We start from the raw sequence: 23,966 nt of genomic DNA, 5'->3' as shown, positions 1-23,966 counted from the left end.
AATAGAGAATTTCCTTCCGAGGAAAGCAAAATTCGAGAGGAAAAAAGATGAAAAGGATTTCTGTTGTTCATCTTTAGTTCGCTAGAACCACATTGCACGATTTTCAGTTAGAGAGAACCCTTCCATCTTTTACCCCAGCGGGGATTCGAAAATCGGCACGGTCACATTCTTAGTCTCGATGCTCGGTTTTCAGTTCGCTAGAACCGTTTTCTTTGGAAGAAAGCCTTTAAGTTTCATAATAACGTAAGACCGTTAAGACGGGAGAGGAAAAGAACTCCCCGCGACCCATCTATTGAATCCTACGCAATTACGAAAACGTTTGTACCTATGTTGTCGTCTATTTCTTCACGAATTTTTTCCTGAATTTCAGGAAAGGCAGCTAAAGCTTCGAATACCCACGTGATGGCAGTTGTAGTTGCGTCGGTACCAGCTGAAAACATAAGTATAGCGTTTAAGAGACAGCTATTTTTAATGGTCTATCGCGTTAAAAACAATGCCTTAACAATACCCAAAAAAGGTCGCCTAATATTCCTTGCAAATGGCGATCAGTTAAGTAAGTTTTGTTTTCAGATTCCTCGGATTCAGCTTCGATACCAGAAGCGATCACGGAATCCGTGAAGTGACGTAATTCATCTATAGTATATATATATATATACATTTAGAGTTATTACACGTAGATATAGATTTCTCTTAAAGGGAGGGGGAAGTGGAAAATCAAGTGATTTTTTATCAAATGTTCTACTAATTATAAAACCAGTCTGCATAGTGAAACATTGAGGAAATACTTCCGAATGATTTTAAAATTCAAATTAGGTTCAGATTTTAAAGATAATTTTAAAGAAGGACCTCCGACCAATCGCGTAACGCCCTGCCTTCTTGTTAACAAAATTCTCGTGGCACGTTCCGTGTCGAATGAAATTTATCACGAGATTTGATAAAATTAGGCGCGCAACGTGACAATCGTGGCGCGAGACATGGAGCGTGCCACGAGAATTTTGTTGATAAAAAGGCAGGGCGTTACGCGATTGGTCGGAGGACTTTCTTTAAAATTATCCCTAAAATCTGAACCTGATTTGAATTTTAAAATCATTCGGAAGTATTTCCTGAATGTTTGACTATGCAGACTGGTCTTATAATTAGTAGAAGAATCGATAAAAAAATCACTTGATTTTCTACTTCACCCTCCCTTTAATGGTTAGTTGTTTCTTAAATAAAAATAATTTATAACCAGGATTGTAATCTTTCTTAATTTCTTTCAATCTGTCCATCAAAAATGCCCCAACAGCTTCCGCCGCGGTTTGTATAGTCTTTTCAAACTTGCGAAAAAACGGATAAAGAATAGGCGAAAAGTCTCCGGGGGAAATGGTCATACTCTCGTGAAAAAGATCAAATTCTTTCATCATTATTTGACGCTCTGCTTCGGTTAACTCGTCCAATCTAAAGTTTTAGTAATAATAGATTAAACCCACGATATTCGGCAAGTTTCGTTTCCTGGTTTTACCCAAAAGCAGTTTGAGATATGATGTTAAAGATGAAATTTTGCAATCTAGGCTTTGGATTAAAGGCGACTTTCTCGGACAACATATCAGCTATCATTTCTTCAGCGTTCCGTTGAACTATAGTAGCTAAGACTTCAGAGTCCGCGGACTTTCTATAAAAATTTACTTCGTAAGATTCGCGCCTGTAACGATGGAGAAAGAGAGGGAGATAGAAACGCGATTTATAAAATCCGCCGAAAAATGGGAAAATAGGGGGGTAGTAAAAACAATTTTCGGTACGTTTAGTTTTAGGACGCACATCCTTTGCACATGGGCGGATTGACCTCCTCGCCTTATCTTTGTCATCCTCTACGTCAACTATGGGCGAGAAAGCAAGATCAAACTTGGAGATATGGGCGGTATACTTTAGTAAGCTCGGCACGCTTGGACTATGTCAACAAAAGCAAAAAAAAATGTTCTACAAGTTTGTCACTGGTTACTGAGAGCTTGTCATGAAATGAGGTAGATGAAACGTGAGATAGATTTTCGTAAAGCGACGACTGGTTTTGGCGCTGTCACAGGCTTATAGTACAGACTGAATAGGACCTAGTGGACTGCAAAATTAACAGAGTGCAGTCAATTCTCGCTTGTCGTTCTCGAACTAGCTCGAGCTGCGAGTCTCTAGCATTACCAGAAGTAAGATGAGACTAGAAGTAAAGAGCTCTAGCATTGGTAGTAGATCCTGGCACTATTGAACAAATTTGAGGATTTTATGCCGCTTCCATCGTGCCTACACTAGAGAGAAAAAATTGGTCGAGTTCCAAAAAATTTCCTACCCCTTCCCCTAAACCTAAAGCCGCGGAACACGGACGCGACTGCTTGAATCTAGTTCGGCCGTCTACCGCCACGAGCTTCTCACGTTTTGGAGGGAAAATTCAGAAACCGCTACCAGAGGGCCAACCGTTGGTGTGTTATCAAGAATATTCACTTTCGCCAAGTGAAGAATTTGGTTAGCTCAGTACTTCTAGTCTCATCTTACTTCTGATGACGAATTTTACATCACAAATAATTTCGAAAAGGTACAGACCAGGTCAATCTAATGATCCACGCTATTAATAGACGGTGAGGCTAAAAATAACTCACCCCTTCTTCCTCATTTCAAGGCATACCGGAAATAGTCGGCTTCTATTGTGTCTGTTTATGGAATGCAGCGTCCTTGTGAAACCCCCCTGAAGGTCGTTCCCCGAAATTCCAACCCGTCTATCACCAGAGGAATGCACGTAGTATCGGCTCTATCGCATAATAATAATAATAATAATAATAATAATTTTTATTTCCCAATATATAAATTGGAGGCCAACAAGAAAAGGAGTAACTCCCAGTACAGAGCTTGTTGACCCAGACAAATACAAAGAAGAAAAAAAAATACACAAATTAAATTAAAACAAAGAAAATTATAAAAACCAATAGTCATGTAAAACCATAGTTAAATAGATGAAATCGAAGAGGAATAAAAATATTTATAATATACAATCGTCATTTAAAAATTTTTGATACAATTTAAATTTAAAACAGGCTAGCGTATTACTACACCTTATGTCAATTGGGAGAGAATTCCAATCCCTAACGACACGAAAAAAAATGAATGTAAAAGTGCATCACATCTAGCTTTACCAATGGCAAATGTCAAAATTTCATGCCTTTCATTAATAATGACATAATCTAGTAAAGGAAAGGTATAATGACAGTAGATTACCCGGTATAAAAAGACGAGACTAGAAAACTGTCTTAGTGCATACATAGGTAAAAAATTCAGTGTCTTTAAACGATCACCATATTGTACTCTATTGCAATTTTGCACATTATTAAACCATGACTGGTTCAATTGATAAGAAGTAAAATGTCTCAAAACCCGTTCAACACAGTCAATATCCTTTCGAAAATGAGGAGACCATACCACAGACCCATATTCCAAAACAGGAATTACCAGAGCCTTAAACGCTATAATAGCTGCTTTTGAACGACCAAAAGTTCTATTAATTAAACCAGTCAAGCGCCTGGCTTTAGAGGTAATATATAAGACATGGTCAGCCCATTTTAAATCACTTGAAATAAAAATCCCAAGCAACTTACATTTAAAGACCCGAGGCAAGATTTGATTAGATACACAATAATCAACATTAAATACATTGCGACGTCTAGTTAAAATGATATATGAACATTTCGATACATTTAGAGACAAGAGATTTCTAATTCCCCAGTCAACGATTATATTTATATCTCTCTGAAGTAACACAGTGTCCGACATAGAGCGCACAGCTCGAGAGAGAAAGGAATCATCAGCGTATTGCCAAAGGTTAGTATCAGGGGAAATACCAAGGTGAAGATCATGGGCGTACAGAATAAACAGTAAAGGACCCAATATTGATCCCTGGGGTACGCCAGATGTAACAGGTTGATAACCCGAAAACTCACCTTGAAAGACAACTCTCTGTTCACGATTCCTTAAGAAATCAGCAACCCAAGCTAGGATAGGACCGCGAATACCCACACCATAAAGCTTAAAAATGAGGCGATCATGAGGAACAGAGTCAAAGGCTTTTTTCCAGTCAAAAATTATGACATGTACATCAGATGGTACACGTAAGTCCAACAAAGAAGCCCATGAATGGAAAGCCTGGACTAACTGCGTTACGCAACTGAAACCCTTTCTAAAACCAAACTGCTTTTCAGGGAGCACGCCAGGCTTAATACATTTAGAATTAATGAAATCAGATACAATTGATTCCATAATTTTACAGAAAACAGAGGATAAGGATATAGGACGGTAGGACGCCATATCAGATCTGTCTAAGGAAGAACCCTTATATAGAGGGACAACATTAACCCTTTTCCAAGCAGCCGGAAGTCTGCCTACTTTCAACGAGTAATTTAAAAAGTCGGCTTCTTTTAAGTCAAGGAAGCCTTGCAGCTACCCGGAAGCGCCCATTCACGACTTCAAAGGGTTAAAGAAGCCGCGCTTTCCCTTCTAACAAAAAGTTAGAAACCCCATGGAGAATACTTTTTATCGTATTTCTGACTCAGTTGACCGCAAAACTCTATTTGAAGATAGGAAATTAGCCTTTCGCATCGGCTTCTTTTAAGACTAGGAAGCCTCGATCTGGCGAACCGCACCCGGAAGCGCCCATTCACGACTTCAAAGGGTCAAAGGAGCCGCGCATTCCCTTCTAACAAAAAGCACTGCAAAAAGTTAGAAACCCCATGGAAAATACTTTTTATCGTATTTCTGACTCAGTTGACCGCAAAACTCTATTTGAAGATAGGAAATTAGCCTTTCGCTTTAGACACAAGTGTGTCGGGTCTTTTATTAATTGCATACTCAATATTTTTTTAACATAAATATAATATAAATGCCCGTTTTCAATCAACTTTTTCCAAGCTTTTTGCTGTGGCTTTTTTAGGAACTTTTGACGGGCTTTCGAAGATAAAAAATCTTCAAAATTAAAACGGAAAAGCTGAAACTCGTATCGTTTTCAAACAAGCTTTAAAAGAATAAAAAATTACAAGTGGGCGTGACTTAAATTACATTTTCATGTGTGTAGACGATATTTTCTTTTTGAGCGGCAAAATCTTTAAGAAAATGAGAAGCAAATATCAAACTCATTTAGATATCTGCTTCTCGAAGGTTTAAAGCATGAAAAGACGAAAAGCTGAATTTGATGCTTGTTTGAAAACACCAAGATTTTTTGCTTCGGCTTTCCGCTGCTACGTTTGAAGCAAAACCTTAATTTTTGTTCAAAAAAATCTTGATTGAAAACGCGCCTTAAGATACATTTTGGAAGAGCAGGGGCTATTCTTAAATTTAGCCGCGAAGGCAATCCGGAATTAATTAGTATTTAAATTTAATTTTGTAAGCCTAATTTTAAACGTCGTCTGCTAGGCCTAGTGATTCGAAAAGTTGCAACGAGTAAAGCGCCCCTTACTACATCGTTATAAAAGGCGCCAAAATTTCAAACTTCGAAAAGACACGCGTGTAGGCTTAAAAATCGAACAAACCTTTATAGATTTATTGAAAATTAAGCTATAAATGATTAATTTAACGATTTAACGTAATTTTAAGAGGTTATTTTGAACGTAATAAATAATTAGGCTTATAAATAAATTCAATTTTAAGAAAAGAAAGGCGCCAAAATTCTAACGTCGTAACTACACGTGTTCAGGCTTAAAAATCGAACAAACCTGAATATTTTCGTTAAAAGTTAAGTTAGGAAGTTGAATTACACGATTTAACTTTAAGAGGCTACTTTGAATATAATAAATTAGGCCTATAAATGAATTCGATTTTAAGAAAAGAAGATACCTTTATTGAACTCTCGTTAGAAACAAACATAGGCCCTTAAAAATATGAAGAAAAAAAACATAAAAAAGAAGTAACAAATGATGGAATGCCACTATGGACGGAATGCCCTTAAACCTATTGAACCTTGCACTCTTTATCATCACTATTGGTATCTTGCAAGAGTCTTTTTTATTGGTAGCGTAAGAACTACCAGTCGAATCGTAACTCTTCAAACTCGACAACATAGTAGAAGCGGTGGGAGTTAGGGGTTGACTAGATTTAGCCCCGCCCACTGAAAATGTTCCTAAATTTTATAATTTTAAGAAACAAGCAACGAATGGGACGTCATTAAAAGTTAAACTTAACTGGTTCTCGAGCTTTGGTGATTTCGGCTTTGACTTGCAACGATTCTTGCTCGTTCTTGTACAATGTTTCGTTCAGTTCAGTTTTCAAGTTCTCATTCACAACCAACCGTTCAAGTGTCTGTGTCTTCTCATCCAAATATTCAGCGACCTTAGATTCCATTTCACGAACTGTTTGTTGTTTCTCATCGTATTGGTTCTCCAAATTGGCCAACTTCGTTTGATAAGCGTTAACATCTTCTTGTAGGGTCTTCAAGTTGTCTTCAACTTCAAGTTTCGATTGTTTAACGAGTTCCAATTGTTTTTGGGACATCAGATACTGGCCTTCTTTGGCGATCCACTTCTGTTTCTCTAATTGCAACTCATCCACCAATTGTCGCAAGTTTTTCGAAGATTCGTCGACTTCCTCGTACTTCACCTTATACTCGACGAGTTGCGATTCACGAACGGTAGATTTCTTCAGCTTCAACTCCAAATCCTGAACTACAATCTTCAAATTCGACAAATCTAGAACGCTATCTTCAAGATCTTTATTGCGCATCTCAACTGAATTTAAACATTCCTTCAGATGGTTTATTTCGTATTCCATTTGAGTCAACTTGGCCTTCTTTTCTTTCAACGCGTCTTTAGCTCGACTCAACTCCTCGACGACTTCATCGGCGTACTGTCTCGCTAACGTCAACTCGCCTATAAGTTTCTCGGAAGCCAACTTCAAATTCCCAATTTACTCTTCTTAATCGTGTACTAATTGTTTCAAATTGGAGATTTCCTCGGAATTCGATTGAACTTCCGCTTCCTTCTCGCTCAAAACAACTTGAAGCTGTTCCATTACTTCCGTTTTGGGGTTGTCAGCTTTGAGTTGTTCAATCTCTTCATTTAAACGCTGGATTTCATCAAGGTTGTTCTGGTTTGTAGCCGAGGTTTCACGCAACTTTTCCGTTAAGACCATCTCATTTTGGGTCATTTCTACTAATTTAATTTCGGTTTCCATTCGAGACATTTAATTTCGAGCTCCAAATTCGAGGTCGTATCAAGATTTTTCGAGTATGAATTTAAGGTTTGAACAATAATTTGAAACTAATTGAACTCAAAAATTGACTTTTTTGTTAATTATTTTAAACCTTGTAATTTTCTCTTGCGAATGTAATTTTTTTATTTGTATTAGCCTATTTTTCAAGTTGTTTTCAATTTTAAGTTTGCTTTTGTTTTTTATTGTAAAAAGTATTTTTCCGCGCTGTTAAGATCGAGGTTGTTTTCAACATTCTTGTAAAAGCATCGAAAATTTTAAGCTTCGGAAAAAAACTGGGTACGTCACTAAGTCGACCGGTTTACTAAAAAAAACCAACCCAGAGAGCGCAGGGACAGAGCGCGTCCTAGGACCACACTAGTTGAATTGGTCAATAATAGAAAAATAAAAAAGTCAGTCTTGAACAGCAAGTTCTCATGAGCAGTTAGAAAAAGGGTAAGCTAGAAAGTGCGCGCCAAGCCCTAAGAATAAAAACTAAGTAAAAATGTACCTAGTAATAGTGCGAGTGCGAGTTTAGATTGAAAATTTAGCGCCAGATCTAAACCATTAGTTAATTAAGGAATAATTGTGCTTTACAAAGGAACTTAAATTGTGCGGTGAGCAAATAATTAAAGCACGGAGTAATCAATAAACTTAGTTATTAACCTTAAATTTTCAAGCGCTAACAAAGGTTAAAATACTAGTGCGAACGTGTAAATCAATCATTAAAAAAAACTATTTTTTTCAATCTCTCTTTTTAATCTTTTAGTTAATTTTTCGTAATAAACAGTTATTGTTGAATTTTAAAAATTTTGTCGTGCTCCTTATCTGTTATTTACCAAAACCGAATCGATCCAAAAGTCTAATTCTATTTTAGATTTAACTAACTTTTCATTTAATTGCGCGAGCGTGCTCGATGTTTCAGTCCGTTGAGCTACGGTATAAAGTAATGGCAGTACTACGTATGCAAACGTCATACCCTTCTATCTCTTAGCTCAGTGTCATCCGCCTACTGGGAGCGCACAGTATGCCCTCTTACAAGAACGCGCCCAGATGGAGGGATACACAGTCTACGCCCCTCTCTACCGCCACTAGCATGGAACTAACTAACGCTAGGGACGGTCCGCACCGATAGAACTTACATTAGTCTCTCTGAAAAACATTCGTTGATAAACCCTCCCGCTTTTAAATCCCCCTCCTGAAATTTGGTGATTCAAAACGGAAATAAGGCAATTTTTAACGCCACCTATAATTTAGTTTTCGTACTAATATATAAGATCCGCAGTAGAAGTCGTCCGCAATGCTAGGCATAGCTTAACCATGGCGTAACCTTTGTGTAAATTGTGCTACTATGGAACTAATTAACGCTTAGAAATTCATTTTACCCCTAACTTTGAAACATAATTTATTTACAGAACTGAGTATTTAACACTTTAAAGGCTGTACCGTTGTTTTTAAAATAATTATAAATATGGATATGTGTGTAAAATGGTTGTAGAAGTGATAATCGCCAAGCTCATAAATAGTACATGAGATATGCAGAGTTTATCGCTTTTCCTAAACCTAAGCGTAATTATGAAATAGCAGACTGCTTTTAAGTCTTTTTGTTACCCCCCCCCCTTTTAAAAATTGATTCACTTTTCCGGTTCGCACCAAATTCTCGCTAGGGTGCGTTGTCACCGAACATTTCTCAGATATTCACGCTTGCGGACCGTCCCTAGCGTTAGTTAGTTCCATGCCACTAGGCTATAAAAAAGCTCTCGCAAGCTATATTTCGTTACAGGTTTCGATTCTTTCGTTTAATTCGATTATTTCTTGGGAGAGATTTGAGTTTTGGGTTTCTAATTGCGATACTTTTTCAACGGCTTAATTTTTTTCCTTAAAAATTTCTTCCAAATTTAATTCAATTTCTTCGATAGTCGCCGATAATTGCTTGACCGTATCATCGCGGTAACGGACTTCGTTTTTCAATTTTGTAATTTCAATTTCGAATATTTGAATTTCATTTTCTAAACTGGCGTTTGAATTTTTCAAGACGTCATTAGCGTCTTCGACGTTTTTAACTCTTTCTCTTAATTTTAATATTTCTTCCTCGAGAGGGAATTCCAAAGGTTTGCCATTCTTTAATCTACATTAGTGAATTAAATTTAATTGGGATTTTGCGCCGCGTTATGAGGTTTCTACAGATTCGGCGTAATTTTGCTTAGTATACTTGAACCGTTTTTGTTCAAGAACACGTGACGTTAACACATATCACATAAACTCATGATAATACCAATAAATAGCAAACCAGGGTTCGTACAACCTTTGGAAAACCGATTTCCATGTTCTTTCCCTGAGTTTTCCAGGTTTTTCCCCCCCATACATGGAGTAATAACAATGAATGTTACTCAAACCTTAACCTGATTTCCCTAAATTTTACCAAGAAACGATATCTAATTTGTTAGGGAGAATGTATAAGTTGCCTAAGTATTCGCGCGCCATAGTCCCAGTCCCCCTTTCAAAATACAAGGGGGGGACGTAAAAGGAGGCCGGGCTATTTCGCCTCTCCTCAGTCGGAAAATGCGTAGTTTTCGTCATTCGCGTCACGCTGACGTGAGTTTTCAAGAACCAATGAGATGATGGCTGTAATTTAGAGGCGGCGGGGATTAACTCCGGACCTACTATACGTTTGGACTGGAGATAAAGCTGGAAATGTGGCGCGAATTTATACCTTCTCCCTAGTAAACTAGATATCACTTCTTGATTTTACTAAAAATTACTAAATTGAATTTTTCTGTCAACTATTCATTTCCCGGATTTCCCTGAATTTTACCAAAAATTTACCATATTGAGTTTCTTGTCAACTACTTATTTCCCTGATTTTTCCATGTTTTCCATATTTGTATGAACCCTGGCAAGCCCCCTGCCCCCCAAAAAAGGCTAGAAAAAACCGAGGGGCCATTCACTCATCGATCGTAATCGGTGTACACGCTGTAAGTTTACCAATACTAAAGGCATAATATTACCTTCCAATCCCCTTGACAAGTTGCCAGTGCTAAAACGATTACCCCTAATCAGTTCCCAGTACACCACTAATCAGATAGTGATTAACCCCTCGACAAAACCCAAAACCAAAACCAAAAGAATTTTGAGCAACATCTAACCTTGCCACATTATCTTCGAAAGTACTAAGAGTCATTTCCAATTTTCCGCAAATAATTTCCATAGCTTGATAAACATTACCATGCTTCTTATCAACACTACCACCAGCGGCGGCGCTAGCAACATCAGCAGCAATTACGTAATCTCCGCACGCGTTATCGACAACATCTTCGGGAACCGAAACCGCAACCGCACCTTCCATCTCATCCAATTCCTTATTGATATTGGCGAGACTTCGCAGACTTTCTTGGAAAAAAGCCTTCAACCCTTCCATTTTGCGCAAACTTTCGTTTAAAGGCACTGAATATTGTAGATCCTGATAAGTCTTCATCTTATTTTCGACCGAAGCGATTTTACCATCCACTAATTTGCGCATTTCGGTTAAAGCATCGTTTTTGGTGGATAACTCGCTTAATAAATAGTCTAAAACGCTTGAATCTGGAATTTTGTTATTCATATGATGAGAAATACGTCCGGTACTCATTCTACTTTGCAAATACGCTCGAACACGGTTCATACTGGCTTGTAACGCGTTAATGTAGTTATTTTTCTCGACTATCGACGACAGACAGGCGCTAATCTCGTCCTCTAACTTCGTAATCGCGTCATCTTTACCACGGATCGTGTCCAATAAGGTCGCGTTACTTCCCGATACGTCATCGTGACTTTCTTTCAAACGATTTAATTCCGATTTAAGTTTATCTCGTTGAGATTCTAATTCTGCAACGTAATTAGCGGATTCTTTCATGTCCAGAGGTAATTGATTAGGGATTACGGGGTTTATTTTACTTTTAAGGTCATTGGTGGACTGTTCCATTAAGGTATAAGAATCGATTTGGGATTGAAGTTCAACGGCTTTCGATTCGTTAACGCGTATCGATTCTTTTAAAGTAACGATATCCGATTGTAAGTCCGAAATAGTTTGACGTAGGTGTTGGCTTTCGGTTTCGATTGGTCTGATTAAAGGTTAAAAACAACGGAAATGCATGCATAAGTAAAATAAATTAATTAAGACTTATTGAGAGGCGAAATAGCCCGGCCTCCCTTGTATTTTGAAAGGGGACAAGGGCTATGACGTACTAATACTTCGGCATCTTATAGCTTCTCCCTAGTAAACTAGATATCGCTTCTTGGTATAATGTTAAAAAATAAAAACAAACTTACGTTTCGGCATCGTCGCTCGAAGACTTCGTAATCCTCAGTGATTCCAACTCATTTTGGCTCGATTCCAGTTTAACATTGGAGTCCGCGAGTTCATTATTCAATTGAGCAAATTCTTCGGTTGATAATTGTAATTGGTTCAACATTTCTTGAAGTTGAAGTTCCTTGGCGTGAAGTTGTTCTTGGTAACGATGTTCATCTTCAAGTTTCAATTGTTGGGTGTCCCGCAGTTTTTGGTTGTTTTGTTCAATTTGGGCAGTAAGGGACGATATTTGTTCCTCAAAATCGTGAGTCTTTTGTACCTGGGTTAACGAATATTGCTCAAGTTGAGTTTGAAGAAGCTTCAAACTCAGTTCTTTTTGTTCTAGTTCGTCTTGAAAGTGAGCGGTTTCGGATTCGTATTTATTTCGGAGGTTATTGATGACGGCTTCACGTTCGTTTGATTCTTGTTGAACTGCTTCCAATTTAGTTGCACGACTGCTAAGTTCAACTTCAAGTTTATTCACTTGTTCTTTCAATAACTGAGCTCTTTCCATCGATTCCTCCAATTCGTGTTCTTTTTCGTTGAGTTTGGTTCTGAATTCCGATGTTCCCGATTCCAACTTATCTCGATGAGATTTAACACTGGACTCCAAACTCTCTTTTTGAACTTCAAATTGAGCTCGAACTGAGTGAATTTGAAGTTGATTCTCCTCTTTTAAACGTCTGAAAAGAAAACATTAGGAAACCATTTAAATAATTAAATATTAATTAAATAAAAAATAAACAACAGGGAGCCCAGCCAAAAATTTAAATTCCTTATAGGGAAAATACAAAATAGGATTTTTTTATTTCAGGAATTATAGGATTTTATAGTGTTTTTTAAAGGAAAAATAGGATTTTTGTTTTATTTCAGGAATTATAGGATTTTATAGGAGAAAAAAAACCGTGTGTTTTTATAGGAAAATATAGGACTAAAAAAACACGCTAATATATAATACTATTTTGGCTTAAACTATGCAGAAAAAACCTAAAGTAAAATAACAAATTTGATTTTACTTTGAAAATTCAGAGGAACTTAAATGGAACAAGTTCAAAACAAAAATATAGGATTTCATAGGAATTATAGGACTTAAAACTTACAATATTTCCGAGTTTTTCTCCTCAACTGTGGCAGTTGACGTCTCCAATTTATTCAAAATTTCCAGGAACTTATTTTTAAAATCAGTCATTAATTTTTCCATATTTTCCAAACCTGGTAAATTCAATTAAAATTAAAATAAATTAAATCCAATTAAAAACTTAGCAATATTTAGAGAGTAGAGATGAAGACCCTTACATTTAGATTTCTCACTGTTTTCCTTCATTAAAACCTGTTTTTCTTTTGAGAGGGATCTTTGAGCAAGAAATTTGAAATAAATTAAATTATTACAAAACCTTTAAAACCTATTTTTGAATTCCTTGACTACCCAAAAAAGTGTAAAACCCATTTCTCAAATTCCTAGACTTCCCAAAGACCTTAAAAACCCACTTTTAAATTCCCTGACTTCCCAAAGACCTTTAAAACCCACTTTTAAATTCCCTGACTGCCCAAAGACCTTAAAAGCCCATCTATAATATTCCCTGACTATCCAAAAACCTTCAAAAACCCATTTTTAAATTCCCTGACAACCCAAAAACCTTTAAAAAACCCACTTTTAAATTTCCTGACTACCCAAAAACCTCAGAACCCATTATTAAACTCCCTGACTACACAAAAACATTTCAACCCCATTTTTAAACTCCCTGAAATTCTCCCTGACCCTTGTCCCAACCCTAGATCATTAAATATTAAAGAACAAACCAAAACCTACACATTTAAGGCTTTTTCTTTCTCAAAAGCAGCCTTCAATGACTCCAAAGCGGAAAGCTGATGTTGGGCCTGATTAAACTTGATTTTAAACTCATTCATTTGTTTCTCAGCCTCGGCAATCTGTTGATAATGCTGTTTCAACTCTTCCCTTAACGCATTCTCCTTTTCCTTGAACTTCATCTCTAATGAGCTTTTAGCAGCTTCAAATTTGTGATGTTGGCACTCCATGATATTCTTGCTCATATGATGAAGTTTGTTCTCCAACATTTGAATTTTATCTTCAGCTTGCTTTTTCTCCGTTAAAACTTTATCCAACCGATTTTCGCTTGTTTGTCTCCCTTTAGAAGGAGTTCCTATTTTCTCCGGGAAGGCAGCTTCATTGTTTGACGCAGTTTGCAGGGTGACCACAACAAAGCCTTGAAAAAAATATAGGAAAATAGGAAATTTTCAATTGATTTATAGGAAAATATAGGAGATGTTTCATTAAAAAAATAGGAAAATATAGGATATTTGCCATTGAAAAAATAGGAAAATATGGGATATTTGCCATTGAAAAAATAGGAAAATATAGGATATTTGCCATTGAAAAAATAGGAAAATATAGGATATTTGCCATTGAAAAAATAGGAAAATATAGGATATTTGCCATTGAAAAAATAGGAAAATATAGGATATTTGCCATTGAAAAAATAGGAAAATATAGGTTTCAAGTGATTTGGAATTAATAAGACAGGATTTTCAAAACAAACTGAAACACTAATAAACAATTCAATTTAAAAAGATAAAATAAAATTCGTTAGCCAGATACCTCATCGAAATGGCACCCGGGGGCCGAGATAATGTGCGCCCGCTTAAGTCAGGAAAAAAAAGGAACAGCAAATGTTGCTAAGGCTTGCTTAATTACTCGGTCCCTGTTTGTCGTAGCCCTTATTTTTTAGTATGGTTGGATGGGGGACAAATTGGACTATAATATACTCAAAAGACATCCCCGTATCTCTAGTAGAAACAGAGTTATGAGCCTCCAAAGTTGGGTGTAATGCTATTCCTATGGAGTGTATGTTTTTGAACATTTTTCTCAATTACTCGTCAAATTTTTACTCGATCCCCAAGTTTTTAGTATGGTTGGATGGGGAACTCAATGCGCCCCAACAAGCCTTGTGCTCGAGAACCAGTGCCCCTCGGCCTCCCCTTTAATCTGGCCCTGACTAAACTAGAGCCACCATCTGAAGCAGACGACAAGATTTTTTTAACTCTATTTTTTCCCGTTTCCCCATACATTTTTCATGGAGTAATTTTATCGTAGTGAGAATTATGTTTCCTGAAAAGTGCCTTACATTGCAGCTAATAGCTCCATGGTGGCAGGCTGGCAGCCTGGATTACTAATACAAGCTAAACGTTAGCTTGTATTATTAATCCTTGGTGGCAGAAATGTAAAACTGCATTCATGTCTGTCACACTTCAAAATTTTTGAGTGACATCTACTAAAAACAACAGTGAGCGCGCGCAAAATGTGAAAAGATTTCGAAAAATAGGAAAATATAGGAAAATTGTCTAAATTATAGGAACTTATAGGAAGGTATCGAAAAAATAGGAAAAATTATAAAATATAGGAATTGTGGTCACCCTGAGTTTGGGACTTCAATTTGGCTTTTTCAGCTTTTAGAGTTTTATTTTAAATTTGAAGTTGATCAACATGTTTACGTAGTTGAAAAACTTCAGTAGAAACCATGCTTTTAGTTTCGTCTACTGGGGTGCATTGGTTTTGGTCTAATTTCACTGAATGGGTGCTTCTTTCAAGTTGGTTTTCGAGTTTAAGTTTTGATTCTCTTTGGTTAAGGTTCTGTTTTAATTTGGCTAATTGCGTTTGACATTCATCGTAATTATCACGGGATGTAGCCAGTTCCCGAGTTAATTGGTTTAGTTAGTCTTTATGGGAGTCATTCTATAATGAATTTAACGTAACGTGACTCCGTTAGAAGTTCTAGGTCCTATTAACTTTAGGCCTAATATTGAGGCATTTAGAACTAAAATTTAGATTGGTTTTAGATAGAATAATGTAGGGGGGGAGCCATTTAATATTTTGCAGCCCGATATTAATTAACATTAGGCCTAACATTGATTAATTAATTAATTCAGAACTAAAATGTGTAGATTGGCTGTAACGGAAAAGTAACCAATCTACAGAATAGGGACTTGGCAGTACTACGTCACGCAACCTCAGGCTACCTTCCATAGGGACTTGGCAATTCAGGCTTAACTCCGCCCCCAGCGCCATTAAGGTATGTTTTTTTAACAGAATGAAAGCTACATAAGCCCCTCCTCCTGGTATATTTTTTAGCACTAGTGGAAGGTAGCCTGACGTTGCATGACGTAGTACTGCCAGGTCCCTATTAGTGCTAAAAAACTTACCAGGAGGAGGGGCTTATGTAGCTTTCATTCTGTTAAAAAAACATACCATAATGGCGCTGGGGGCGGAGTTAAGCCCGAATTGCCAAGTCCCTATTCAGAATTTCATGTTTAAAGTTAATGTTTAAACAAATAAGAACTGTATAGTCGAATTATTTAATACAGATTCAATAATTCTAAAGAAATAACAGCTTTGAAATAAACGGAACAATAGAGTAGTGGCACTACATGTTAATTTCTCATAGGAGATAACGTAGCCAAGGGTAGGGAGGTGCCATTACTCTATAGGAAACTAGCGTCTTCCGTAATAGGGCAATGAACGATTTCTACTTCTATTAAACTAAATCCAGCTGTGGCTTGTCAATAAGTAAGGGATATTATAAAAAGAGCTTACCTTTTGTTTGTGTTTCTGAACCACTTGCTCAAGCTGATCCGGTAGTTGGCGTTTCTGTTGATTAATTTTAATCAACTTTCCGCATTGTTCTTCTAAAGCGTTTATTTTTTGCAAAGCTGGGCCAGGTAGGCCTTGCTTCCACTCTGAGGCAGACCAATCCATCTTAAGCCTATTTTAAAAATTAATTGGTGATTGGTATAATTAAAACATTAAATCTTAATTAAAACTCATTACAAACGCGGTTGGTCAAACAGTACTTCAAATAGTGGTTAAAATTTAGGTCTAATTATAACATTAAGTAAATATATTTACCTCTGAGCAACAAAACTTAAACTATTTTAAGTAGTTATCATAAATCTCAACGCTTTAATGATTAACTAATCAATTTAATCGCGATTAACGGTTCAGAACCTTGTCAGGGAATGATTTCATCCAGCGCGCAACGACAGTATGACACAAAGAGCCGTTTGAATTTTGAAGTTTAAAAAACAAAGATCACGTGGGTTTGAACTAGCCAATAAGAGCTCACTTAAGGAAAAAAACATTTAGAGACAGGCTTGGAAATAAGCTTTATTTCTGAACTAGTCCTCCGGACCAGTGACCCCTGATGTCTTAAATATGAAACTGGTCCCGGGACCAGTGACCCTTCCCCTATTTAATTTTCTACTGGTCTCAGGACTTGTGGTCGTTCTCTCTTCTAAAAAATCTCTCTCGGCTTAGGGTTGTATACACGACTGGACTCCTGGAGTCGAAATTTATGTTAAAATGAAAATAATTAAAGAGGTCCCCATATCAATTTTTAATAAAAGTAGGAATTAATAAACTAGTCACTGGGACCAGTGACCCTCACGTTTTGAATAAAAAAAGTGGTCCAAGCTATTAATGAACTGGTTTTTTGACCTGTAAACCTGTCTTATTTCCTAGCCTGTTTAGAGAGCTGGAAACCATCAGAAACGGACATTAGCCGTTTTCTTTTTTTATTCAAAATTAAGACCCTCATGCTATTATCATCCCCGATGTAATTAAATTATAAATATTTAAATATATATATAAATCAATTGATAAATGTGACATTTTGACAGAACAGATGCTTTTAATATTATATAAAATGAGGACACATGTTGTTAGGTTTAATATTCTCTTGATCGAAATTGTGATATAAAAGGGTTGTGTTCTCTGGGTTTTATATCACAACTGACAACAGAATCGTCCATTTCATACGAAAATAACTCTAAAAATGTTTCGTTTCGTCGTTATTAGCTTAATTTACGCCAGTGTGGGAAATAAGGCACTTTCACAGGCCAATGGCCAGTTTAAAAATTACCTGGGCCAGTTTAAAAATTAAACGCTTTGGGTCTACTGGCCCTGGTGGCCACTTAATTAATTCAAAGTTTTCCCCCTCAAGATTTTGGATCATTAAATAAATACTATGTTAATCCCTAAGATTGTCTCGTCTTTGCTTCTATGCTGTTTGCTTGCTTGGCCTGAATTGTGTATGTGGGAGTGGGATTATGGGTGGGTTTCGTATGTCTGTCTACGCTCTACACAGTGTAGAATCTGTAGATGAAGTGATTTTTGCAGTTAGCTAAAGCATGGCTAAAGGGAAGATAATCTCTCGGTAGTCTTGTTTGGGTCTGGTCTCTAGGGAAAGGCAGCCTGCTGCCTTTGAATGTATTAGAGTCTATGGGAAGATAGCAATGGAGTGTCAACTCCCTCCCTACTGGCCGAATTTTTTAATTTAGCATTACTCAATAAAGACTTGTAGTTCTTAATTTAAGACTCCAATATTTTTAAATACCCATAACTATAAAAACTAACCTACTAAGCCTACGCCCAAGCAAATATTGTCCAGAATAGATAATTTGGCCCTAAATTGCGAAAGCCTGATTTTTGAGGCTAAATGTGGTAGGTGGCACCGTGGCCAGTTTTTTAATTAACATACCTAGAATCTACTGGCCACAGGTCCAGTTTTAAAAAAATCCTTATTTCCCACACTGTCAATGATGATGGCTGACTTGGAATCAGGCTAGGAAATAAGACAGGTTTACAGGTCAAAAACCAGTTTATTAATAGCTTGGACCACTTTTATTCAAAACGCGAGGGTCACTGGTCCCAATGACCAGTTTATTAATTCCTACTTTTATTAAAAATTGATATGTGGACCTCTTTAATTATTTTCATTTTAACATAAATTTCGACTCCAGGAGTCCAGTTGTGTACAGGGCCAGAAATAAGAAAAATTTCTTATAGGACATGTGTCCAGTGACCCCCCCCCCTATTTGTCTGGAAAACTTAGTGGACATTGTCCACTGGCGTGTGCATAAATAGTGTCACATTTTCATAGTCAAGCTATCAAAACTTCGGAAAATTTATTGGTCAAAATGTCCAGTGACCCCCTTAGGTTTTAAAAAGATTATGGGACATTTTAAAATTTTATTGGACAATGTCCAGTGTCCTGTGCTTATTTCCGGCCCTGGTTGTGTATACAACCCTAAGCCGAGAGAGATTTTTTTAGAAGAGAGAACAACCACAAGTCCTGGGACCAGTAGAAAAATAAATTGGGGAAGGGTCACTGGTCCCGGGACCAGTTTCACATTTAAGACATCAGGGATCACTGGTCCGAAGGACTAGTTCAGAAATAAACCTTATTTCCAAGCCTGTGATGGACGGCTGACTTGGAATCAGGAATCCAGGATAAGGATTTTTTTAAAACTGGACGTCGGGTCAGCAACCCCCCCCCCATGGTCTGGAATAAATAAACTGGTCCATGACCATTAACCAGAGCGCATCGTCTGCTAAACTTTTGAAGTGGATAATTAAAATAGTTGAGATAATGTCTGGAGTCTGGTTACCCTTGAATTTTATTAGTGGTCCCGTGGACCACTGACCCCCCTCCGATTTAATTTATAAACGGGTCCAGGCAATATTTAAACTGGTCATTTGCCCTGTGCCACCGCCTTATTTCCCACTCTGCTTGGAATTCTGGTTGCCATCTATATTTTCCATGGAGTAGTTTCACTAGAGTGAAAATGTTTTTATCCTTGAAGGAGTCTAATATTGTAGCTACGCCTACTGTAATAATACTCCATGGTGGAAAATAACTGATTGGCAAAAATTTTATTTTATAACGGCATCAGACTAGGGCTAGACATAACTACAATGTAAAAGCAGACGGCGTTCAGATTCACTACACGAACAAACCATTATTTTGCTTTTTAAGACTCTCAAACCTTAAACGTCCGGTTTTCCGGTATCTAAAAAACTTTGGACCCAACGCACCATCGATCTAAAAATATTTTTGCCGCCTTGATTTCAGCGAGACTAGCAGGCTAGCAGCGCGGTTGTTCTTTCCGGCTTAAGCCTACTTTTTAGTTTTGCTTTTGTTTCTTTGTCAGAATCTCGATTCTCAAAGTTAATTTTGCGTCAAAGTCACGATCTGGCAATTAACCGTTTAAACTTCAAAAACGAAAGCATTATATGGTAATGATACATCTAAGATAACTATATAAAATAATTGTTTATTCAATTTATTAAGTGTTATAACTTTTCTAGCAACAAGTTTTTAAGTTAAGCCTTTGTTAGCCCAAAATTGGGCGGGAACTGAGGACCAAAGACAAAGAACTTGACCAGAACGCGCGTCTTTAGTTAGTCAATAATAAGTGGCGAAGTTCCTGAAGAACTTTTAGCAAGTTGGGAAAGCCAAAATATTACCTCTCCGAGTGGAGATGACTATCACTACCCCTTAAACAACCTAAATATATGCATCTATCGCTTTTTTTAATTCTTTGCAAGTGCAGGAATTCAATTTTAAAATAGTCAATTGTTCAAGCCTTTTCAATATCTCTCAATTGCTGGGGAAACTCTACTCTCTTGCTATACCTCAACCGTATTCTTAGTCTACCAGTATGACTTGTAACATTTGTCCATATCAAAGCTGAATCATACATCGCCACACAAAAAGCAAATGTCCCCAAAACATGGAAGCCATAACCCAATCACACATAAGCTAGGCTCGTACTTGTTCATCGCTTTCGATGATTTCACTAATATTAGCATTAACATTTTGTACATTATTGGGTTCCTTATTAATAGATATGCCTACGCCTACAGTACTTTCAATAGAACATTTATTTAATGCATTATCTTTCGTACGATCATGGCCAACTGGCCTCGTGGTAGGACCAACATTTTGCGTGCTAGAACCTGTTCCAGAAACAGCCTTTTTTTCCGCGGCTAACGCTCTTCTCCTTTCATTTTCTCGTTTCCTAAATTCAGGATCTGACCTTTTTGCCCTCATTCTTTCCCTTGCCTTTCGTTTTCTGATTTCCTCTTTACTTAAATTATTATCTTCCTCCATTTACTTATTAATCAGTTAAATACTCACACAGGTTGGCAAAATCAATCTCCTTCAGTAATACGTAAGGCTTAATTATACTATTTGCCGAACAAAATTAATCGAGCAAATTTAACACTTAACTTCATCCTTCGAAATTCTATCAAAGAATGAATCAACTGTTTAAAAAAAGGTTTTTTTCTCGAATAGGGCGCTATCATACCAACAGCAATTCCGTCATATTTAAAAAATATACATTGCCAACACTTTTTTCAAATAAAGAATGATAAAAGTGCGTAAAAAAGGTCTTTCACAAATAGGCCTAGGGGGCGTATAAACTAAACAGCAACAACGCTCTACAGCTACAATAATCTTACACAAACAAGGAGTACTATAAACCCACTACTGGAAGCGGTATTTTTATTCAATCGTAAAACAATTTCGCTTAAGCTTAACATCTCTAGACATCGGTAAAAATGTCTCTATAACTCAAATTCATCTGATTATGTTTTAACAACGTTAAATCTAACTGGGAGTAAGATGAAAGGAGTAGAAGCTTATCTGTCTAAGGAAATATGAAATTTTATCTTAACAGTTCGTTAAACCATAAGTTTATAACGAAAAAACGCGGAAGGGGAAAACGAGCAGACAACAGCGATTTTTGGGGGTAGAAGGTTAAGAGCGCCATCTGTCGTCCGTGCCAAAGTTGAACTTCCACTCGAAACGCAATGAGAAAGTGGATAAAATAATGCCATCAGCTATTTAACTGCGTCGATATATTTAACGACTTGACCCATGACATGCCCATAACACTGGCTTCTATGAATCCTATTTATTCTTGGATGCTAGGAAACTTGGTAGACGTAACAGTCTGTACCAAGTACCCAAGCATCCTTCAATAAACGCCTGGCAACATTGTGGTACGCATGGTACAACTAAAAAATAGGATGTGTATCTATCTTTCCAGTCACTCCAAGTCGTTAAGCCCTCATTACAGAGGATTTGAAACACTATCGTAATTCCAAGTGTCTCGAATCTCTACGTTCCTGTCCATTATGAACAGTGCTGAGAGAAAGATACATCAGAAAGAGCCATTCAAATCGAATTGCCGAAAATATTATCCATATTTTCATTTCATATAACAGAGAAAACAAATTATTATGGTTCTGAGAGGAGCTTCCCATTTTGGTTGTTGTTCTCAAAAATATATCGCAATGCACGGGCCTAGATAGATACAGGAGGCAATGTAGGAAATATAACGCAATGCACGGGCCTAAAAAGATATAAGAGACAATGTACGAAATATAACGCAATGCACGGGCCTTGATAGATATAGGAGGCAATGATTTAACGACTTCGGTACTTGGGTTTATCTTTAATATTTAAATAAATATAATTATTTTTAATTATTTTAATCGCCAGTAAATAACTTTAAAAATAGTTAAATCGTTTAAAATAAAGTTGTTCATAATATCTTTCGAAACTTTGCTAATATTGACGTTTAAAATGAAGGGTACCCTTCTTGCCCGCTTTCTTCAAATTTTGGGGTATATATACGATCCGTTTCCATTATAATAATAGATAAAAACGCATTCGCGTGAACCTTTGGTGGAAGCCCTGCCATTGGGAGGCTAGACGTTTCTCGTAACACTAGCTGATCGCCGCGTATATCTTAAAACCAAATAATAGATAAAAACGCATTCGCGTGAACCGATGGTGGAAGCCCTGCCATTGGGAGGCTAGACGTTTCTCGTAACCCTAGCCGCTCGCCGCGTATATCTTGAAACCAAACGATGACGAAGGAAGAGAAGCCAGAATGGACTGACTGGCGTCCATGTGGAATGGACAAAGACCTGAAGATGGTGGTGCATAGAAGCTGGTGTCAATGTGGAATTGACGAAGAACAGAAGATAGTGGTGCATAGAAGCTGGTGTCAATGTGAAATTGACGAAGAACAGAAGTTGGTGGTGCTTGGAAGCAAGCACGTACAGACTAGTGTCCATGTGGAGTGGACGAAAACCAAAGCTGGTGGTGTTGGAACTCAAGTAGAATAGCCAGAAGAGACAAACCCAAATTTCCGTGAACTGTCAATGCAGTACGGAAATTGGGAACACGTTTGCTCCGATACGCAAACTGCGAACGCGGTCACGTGGGGTCTGACAGACACACACACACACACACACACACACAGACAGACACGGCCGGTGTAATACCTCTCACGTGACATACGTCACTCGGAGAGGTAAAAATTGAACATTTTCAAAGTACAAGGAAGTGTTTTTTTTCTGTTAAAGACATTATTGAACTAAATTACATGTGGATTCACAACAGCTAGATCATTAATATTGTAAGTAAATTTTATTATTTCCACTTTTTAGATTTACATAAATTTACGTGGGGGTTTTAATTAAAAATATCATTACCTAACAATAATGATAATAAGTGTGACAAGAAAAATGCGTTCTATATTTGTTGATTAGTAAGTTGTTAGTTTGGTGATAAGATTTTCGCAGACATAGATGGGGCTTAAAGATTAGCTTACTGTTGATAAAATCAAATGACAATAAAGCAATAGAGTAGTGGCGGTAGAGAGAGGTGTAGACTATGTATCCCTCCCTCTGGGCACGCTCTTGTAGGCGCCTAAGAGTTTGATGACACAGAAAGGTAGGTTGTTTGCATAGGTAGTACTGCCATTACTCTATCAGGGCTCATTCAAAACTGGAAAACCCGTAAAAATGTGTGGGAAAAAACCTGAAAAACTCAGGGGAATCAAAAGGTTTCTTCATCATCCACAAGTTACTTGGTTTAGTTGCACTTATCTAGCCAAGACTGAACATCAAGGGTAATGCAACCAGAACCTTGAAAGTTAATATTTTCTTTCAATGGATGAATAGAAGTTATAATCCTCTAATGTCACTTGCAACTTTGGCAGTGCATGACATGACTTTCCCAAATGTCATTATGGGGAATCTATTCCGGTTTAGGGGAGCATACTAAAGCATAACCGGGTTTGCCTTAGTACCTGGAAGTCATGGAAAGTTTGGGATTTTGAAAATACGTGTGAAATGTTGGATAAAAGTTGGGGAATTTGAAAATTGTCCTAAAAGTTGGGGAATTTTGTCCTGGTTTCACTAATTTTCTTTTATTGGTTCTAGCATGTTTATAATTTCATCGTACTAGGCCTAGTCGTTTTTAAATTAATTGTTCTAACTGTTCCACGAACAAATTAAAACTGTTCCACGAACAAATAAAAACTGTTCCACGAACAAATAAAAACTGTTCCACGAACAAATAAAAACTGTTCCACGAACAAATAAAAACTGTTCCACGAACAAATAAAAACTGTTCCACGAACAAATAAAAACTGTTCCACGAACAAATAAAAACTGTTCCACGAACAAATAAAAACTGTTCCACGAACAAATAAAAACTGTTCCACGAACAAATAAAAACTGTTCCACGAACAAATAAAAACTGTTCAGCGAACATATAAAAACTGTTCCACGAACAAA

General features: G+C 37.1%; 3 protein-coding genes across 6 annotated transcripts; all 3 read right to left on the bottom strand.

Moving 5' to 3' along the window:
- Positions 1-282: 282 nt before the first annotated feature.
- LOC149668241 (uncharacterized) lies at positions 283-2,723 on the bottom strand. Of its 2 annotated transcripts, none has more exons than XM_089841140.1 (5): positions 2,622-2,723; positions 1,502-1,651; positions 1,229-1,437; positions 509-633; positions 283-430 (listed from the first exon to the last, which is right to left on the bottom strand). In XM_089841140.1, the coding sequence occupies exons 1-5, from the start codon at positions 2,633-2,635 to the stop codon at positions 380-382; spliced, it is 549 nt and encodes a 182-aa protein (XP_089697266.1). In that variant the 5' UTR covers positions 2,636-2,723; the 3' UTR covers positions 283-379. The 2 variants fall into 2 exon arrangements, with proteins under 2 accessions (XP_089697266.1, XP_089697267.1); XM_089841141.1 differs by lacking the exon at positions 2,622-2,723 and adding an exon at positions 1,779-2,059.
- Positions 2,661-15,778, bottom strand: LOC149668239 (uncharacterized). Of its 3 annotated transcripts, XM_089841122.1 has the most exons (7): positions 15,731-15,778; positions 13,323-13,737; positions 12,809-12,864; positions 12,613-12,724; positions 11,494-12,195; positions 10,332-11,285; positions 8,959-9,313 (listed from the first exon to the last, which is right to left on the bottom strand). In XM_089841122.1, the coding sequence occupies exons 2-7, from the start codon at positions 13,586-13,588 to the stop codon at positions 9,052-9,054; spliced, it is 2,352 nt and encodes a 783-aa protein (XP_089697248.1). In that variant the 5' UTR covers positions 13,589-13,737; positions 15,731-15,778; the 3' UTR covers positions 8,959-9,051. The 3 variants fall into 3 exon arrangements, with proteins under 3 accessions (XP_089697249.1, XP_089697248.1, XP_089697247.1); XM_089841123.1 differs by lacking the exons at positions 8,959-9,313; positions 15,731-15,778 and adding an exon at positions 2,661-2,770 and having other exon boundaries at positions 13,323-15,048; XM_089841121.1 differs by lacking the exon at positions 15,731-15,778 and having other exon boundaries at positions 13,323-15,047.
- Positions 6,049-6,789, bottom strand: LOC149668240 (uncharacterized). Its single transcript, XM_089841136.1, has 2 exons — positions 6,184-6,789; positions 6,049-6,121 (listed from the first exon to the last, which is right to left on the bottom strand). Exons 1-2 carry the CDS (start codon positions 6,766-6,768, stop codon positions 6,080-6,082), a joined length of 627 nt encoding a protein of 208 aa, XP_089697262.1. The 5' UTR covers positions 6,769-6,789; the 3' UTR covers positions 6,049-6,079.
- Positions 15,779-23,966: the final 8,188 nt, after the last annotated feature.

This window comes from Phalangium opilio, unplaced genomic scaffold (genome assembly GCF_054372755.1).
Source record: "Phalangium opilio isolate 3A_F unplaced genomic scaffold, DU_Popi_V2 ptg000056l_1, whole genome shotgun sequence".
Classification (NCBI taxonomy): Eukaryota; Metazoa; Arthropoda; class Arachnida; order Opiliones; family Phalangiidae; genus Phalangium; species Phalangium opilio.
This window is presented reverse-complemented; position numbering and strand designations above follow the sequence as displayed.

What these genes read in the sequence shown, in the direction of transcription:
- LOC149668241 (XM_089841140.1), bottom strand. An exon ending in ATATCTCAAACTGCTTTTGG is followed by an intron (nt 1,438 to 1,501) that starts GTAAAACCAGGA and finishes CTAAAACTTTAG; the next exon opens with ATTGGACGAGTTAACCGAAG. An exon ending in TAAGAAAGATTACAATCCTG is followed by an intron (nt 634 to 1,228) that starts GTTATAAATTAT and finishes TATATACTATAG; the next exon opens with ATGAATTACGTCACTTCACG.
- LOC149668240 (XM_089841136.1), bottom strand. Translation starts at nt 6,768, where the DNA reads ATGGAATACGAAATAAACCATCTGAAGGAATGTTTAAATTCAGTTGAG. An exon ending in TCACCAAAGCTCGAGAACCA is followed by an intron (nt 6,122 to 6,183) that starts GTTAAGTTTAAC and finishes TATAAAATTTAG; the next exon opens with GAACATTTTCAGTGGGCGGG.
- LOC149668239 (XM_089841122.1), bottom strand. Translation starts at nt 13,588, where the DNA reads ATGTTGGAGAACAAACTTCATCATATGAGCAAGAATATCATGGAGTGC. An exon ending in AAACAGTGAGAAATCTAAAT is followed by an intron (nt 12,725 to 12,808) that starts GTAAGGGTCTTC and finishes TGAATTTACCAG; the next exon opens with GTTTGGAAAATATGGAAAAA. An exon ending in GAGAAAAACTCGGAAATATT is followed by an intron (nt 12,196 to 12,612) that starts GTAAGTTTTAAG and finishes TTTTCTTTTCAG; the next exon opens with ACGTTTAAAAGAGGAGAATC.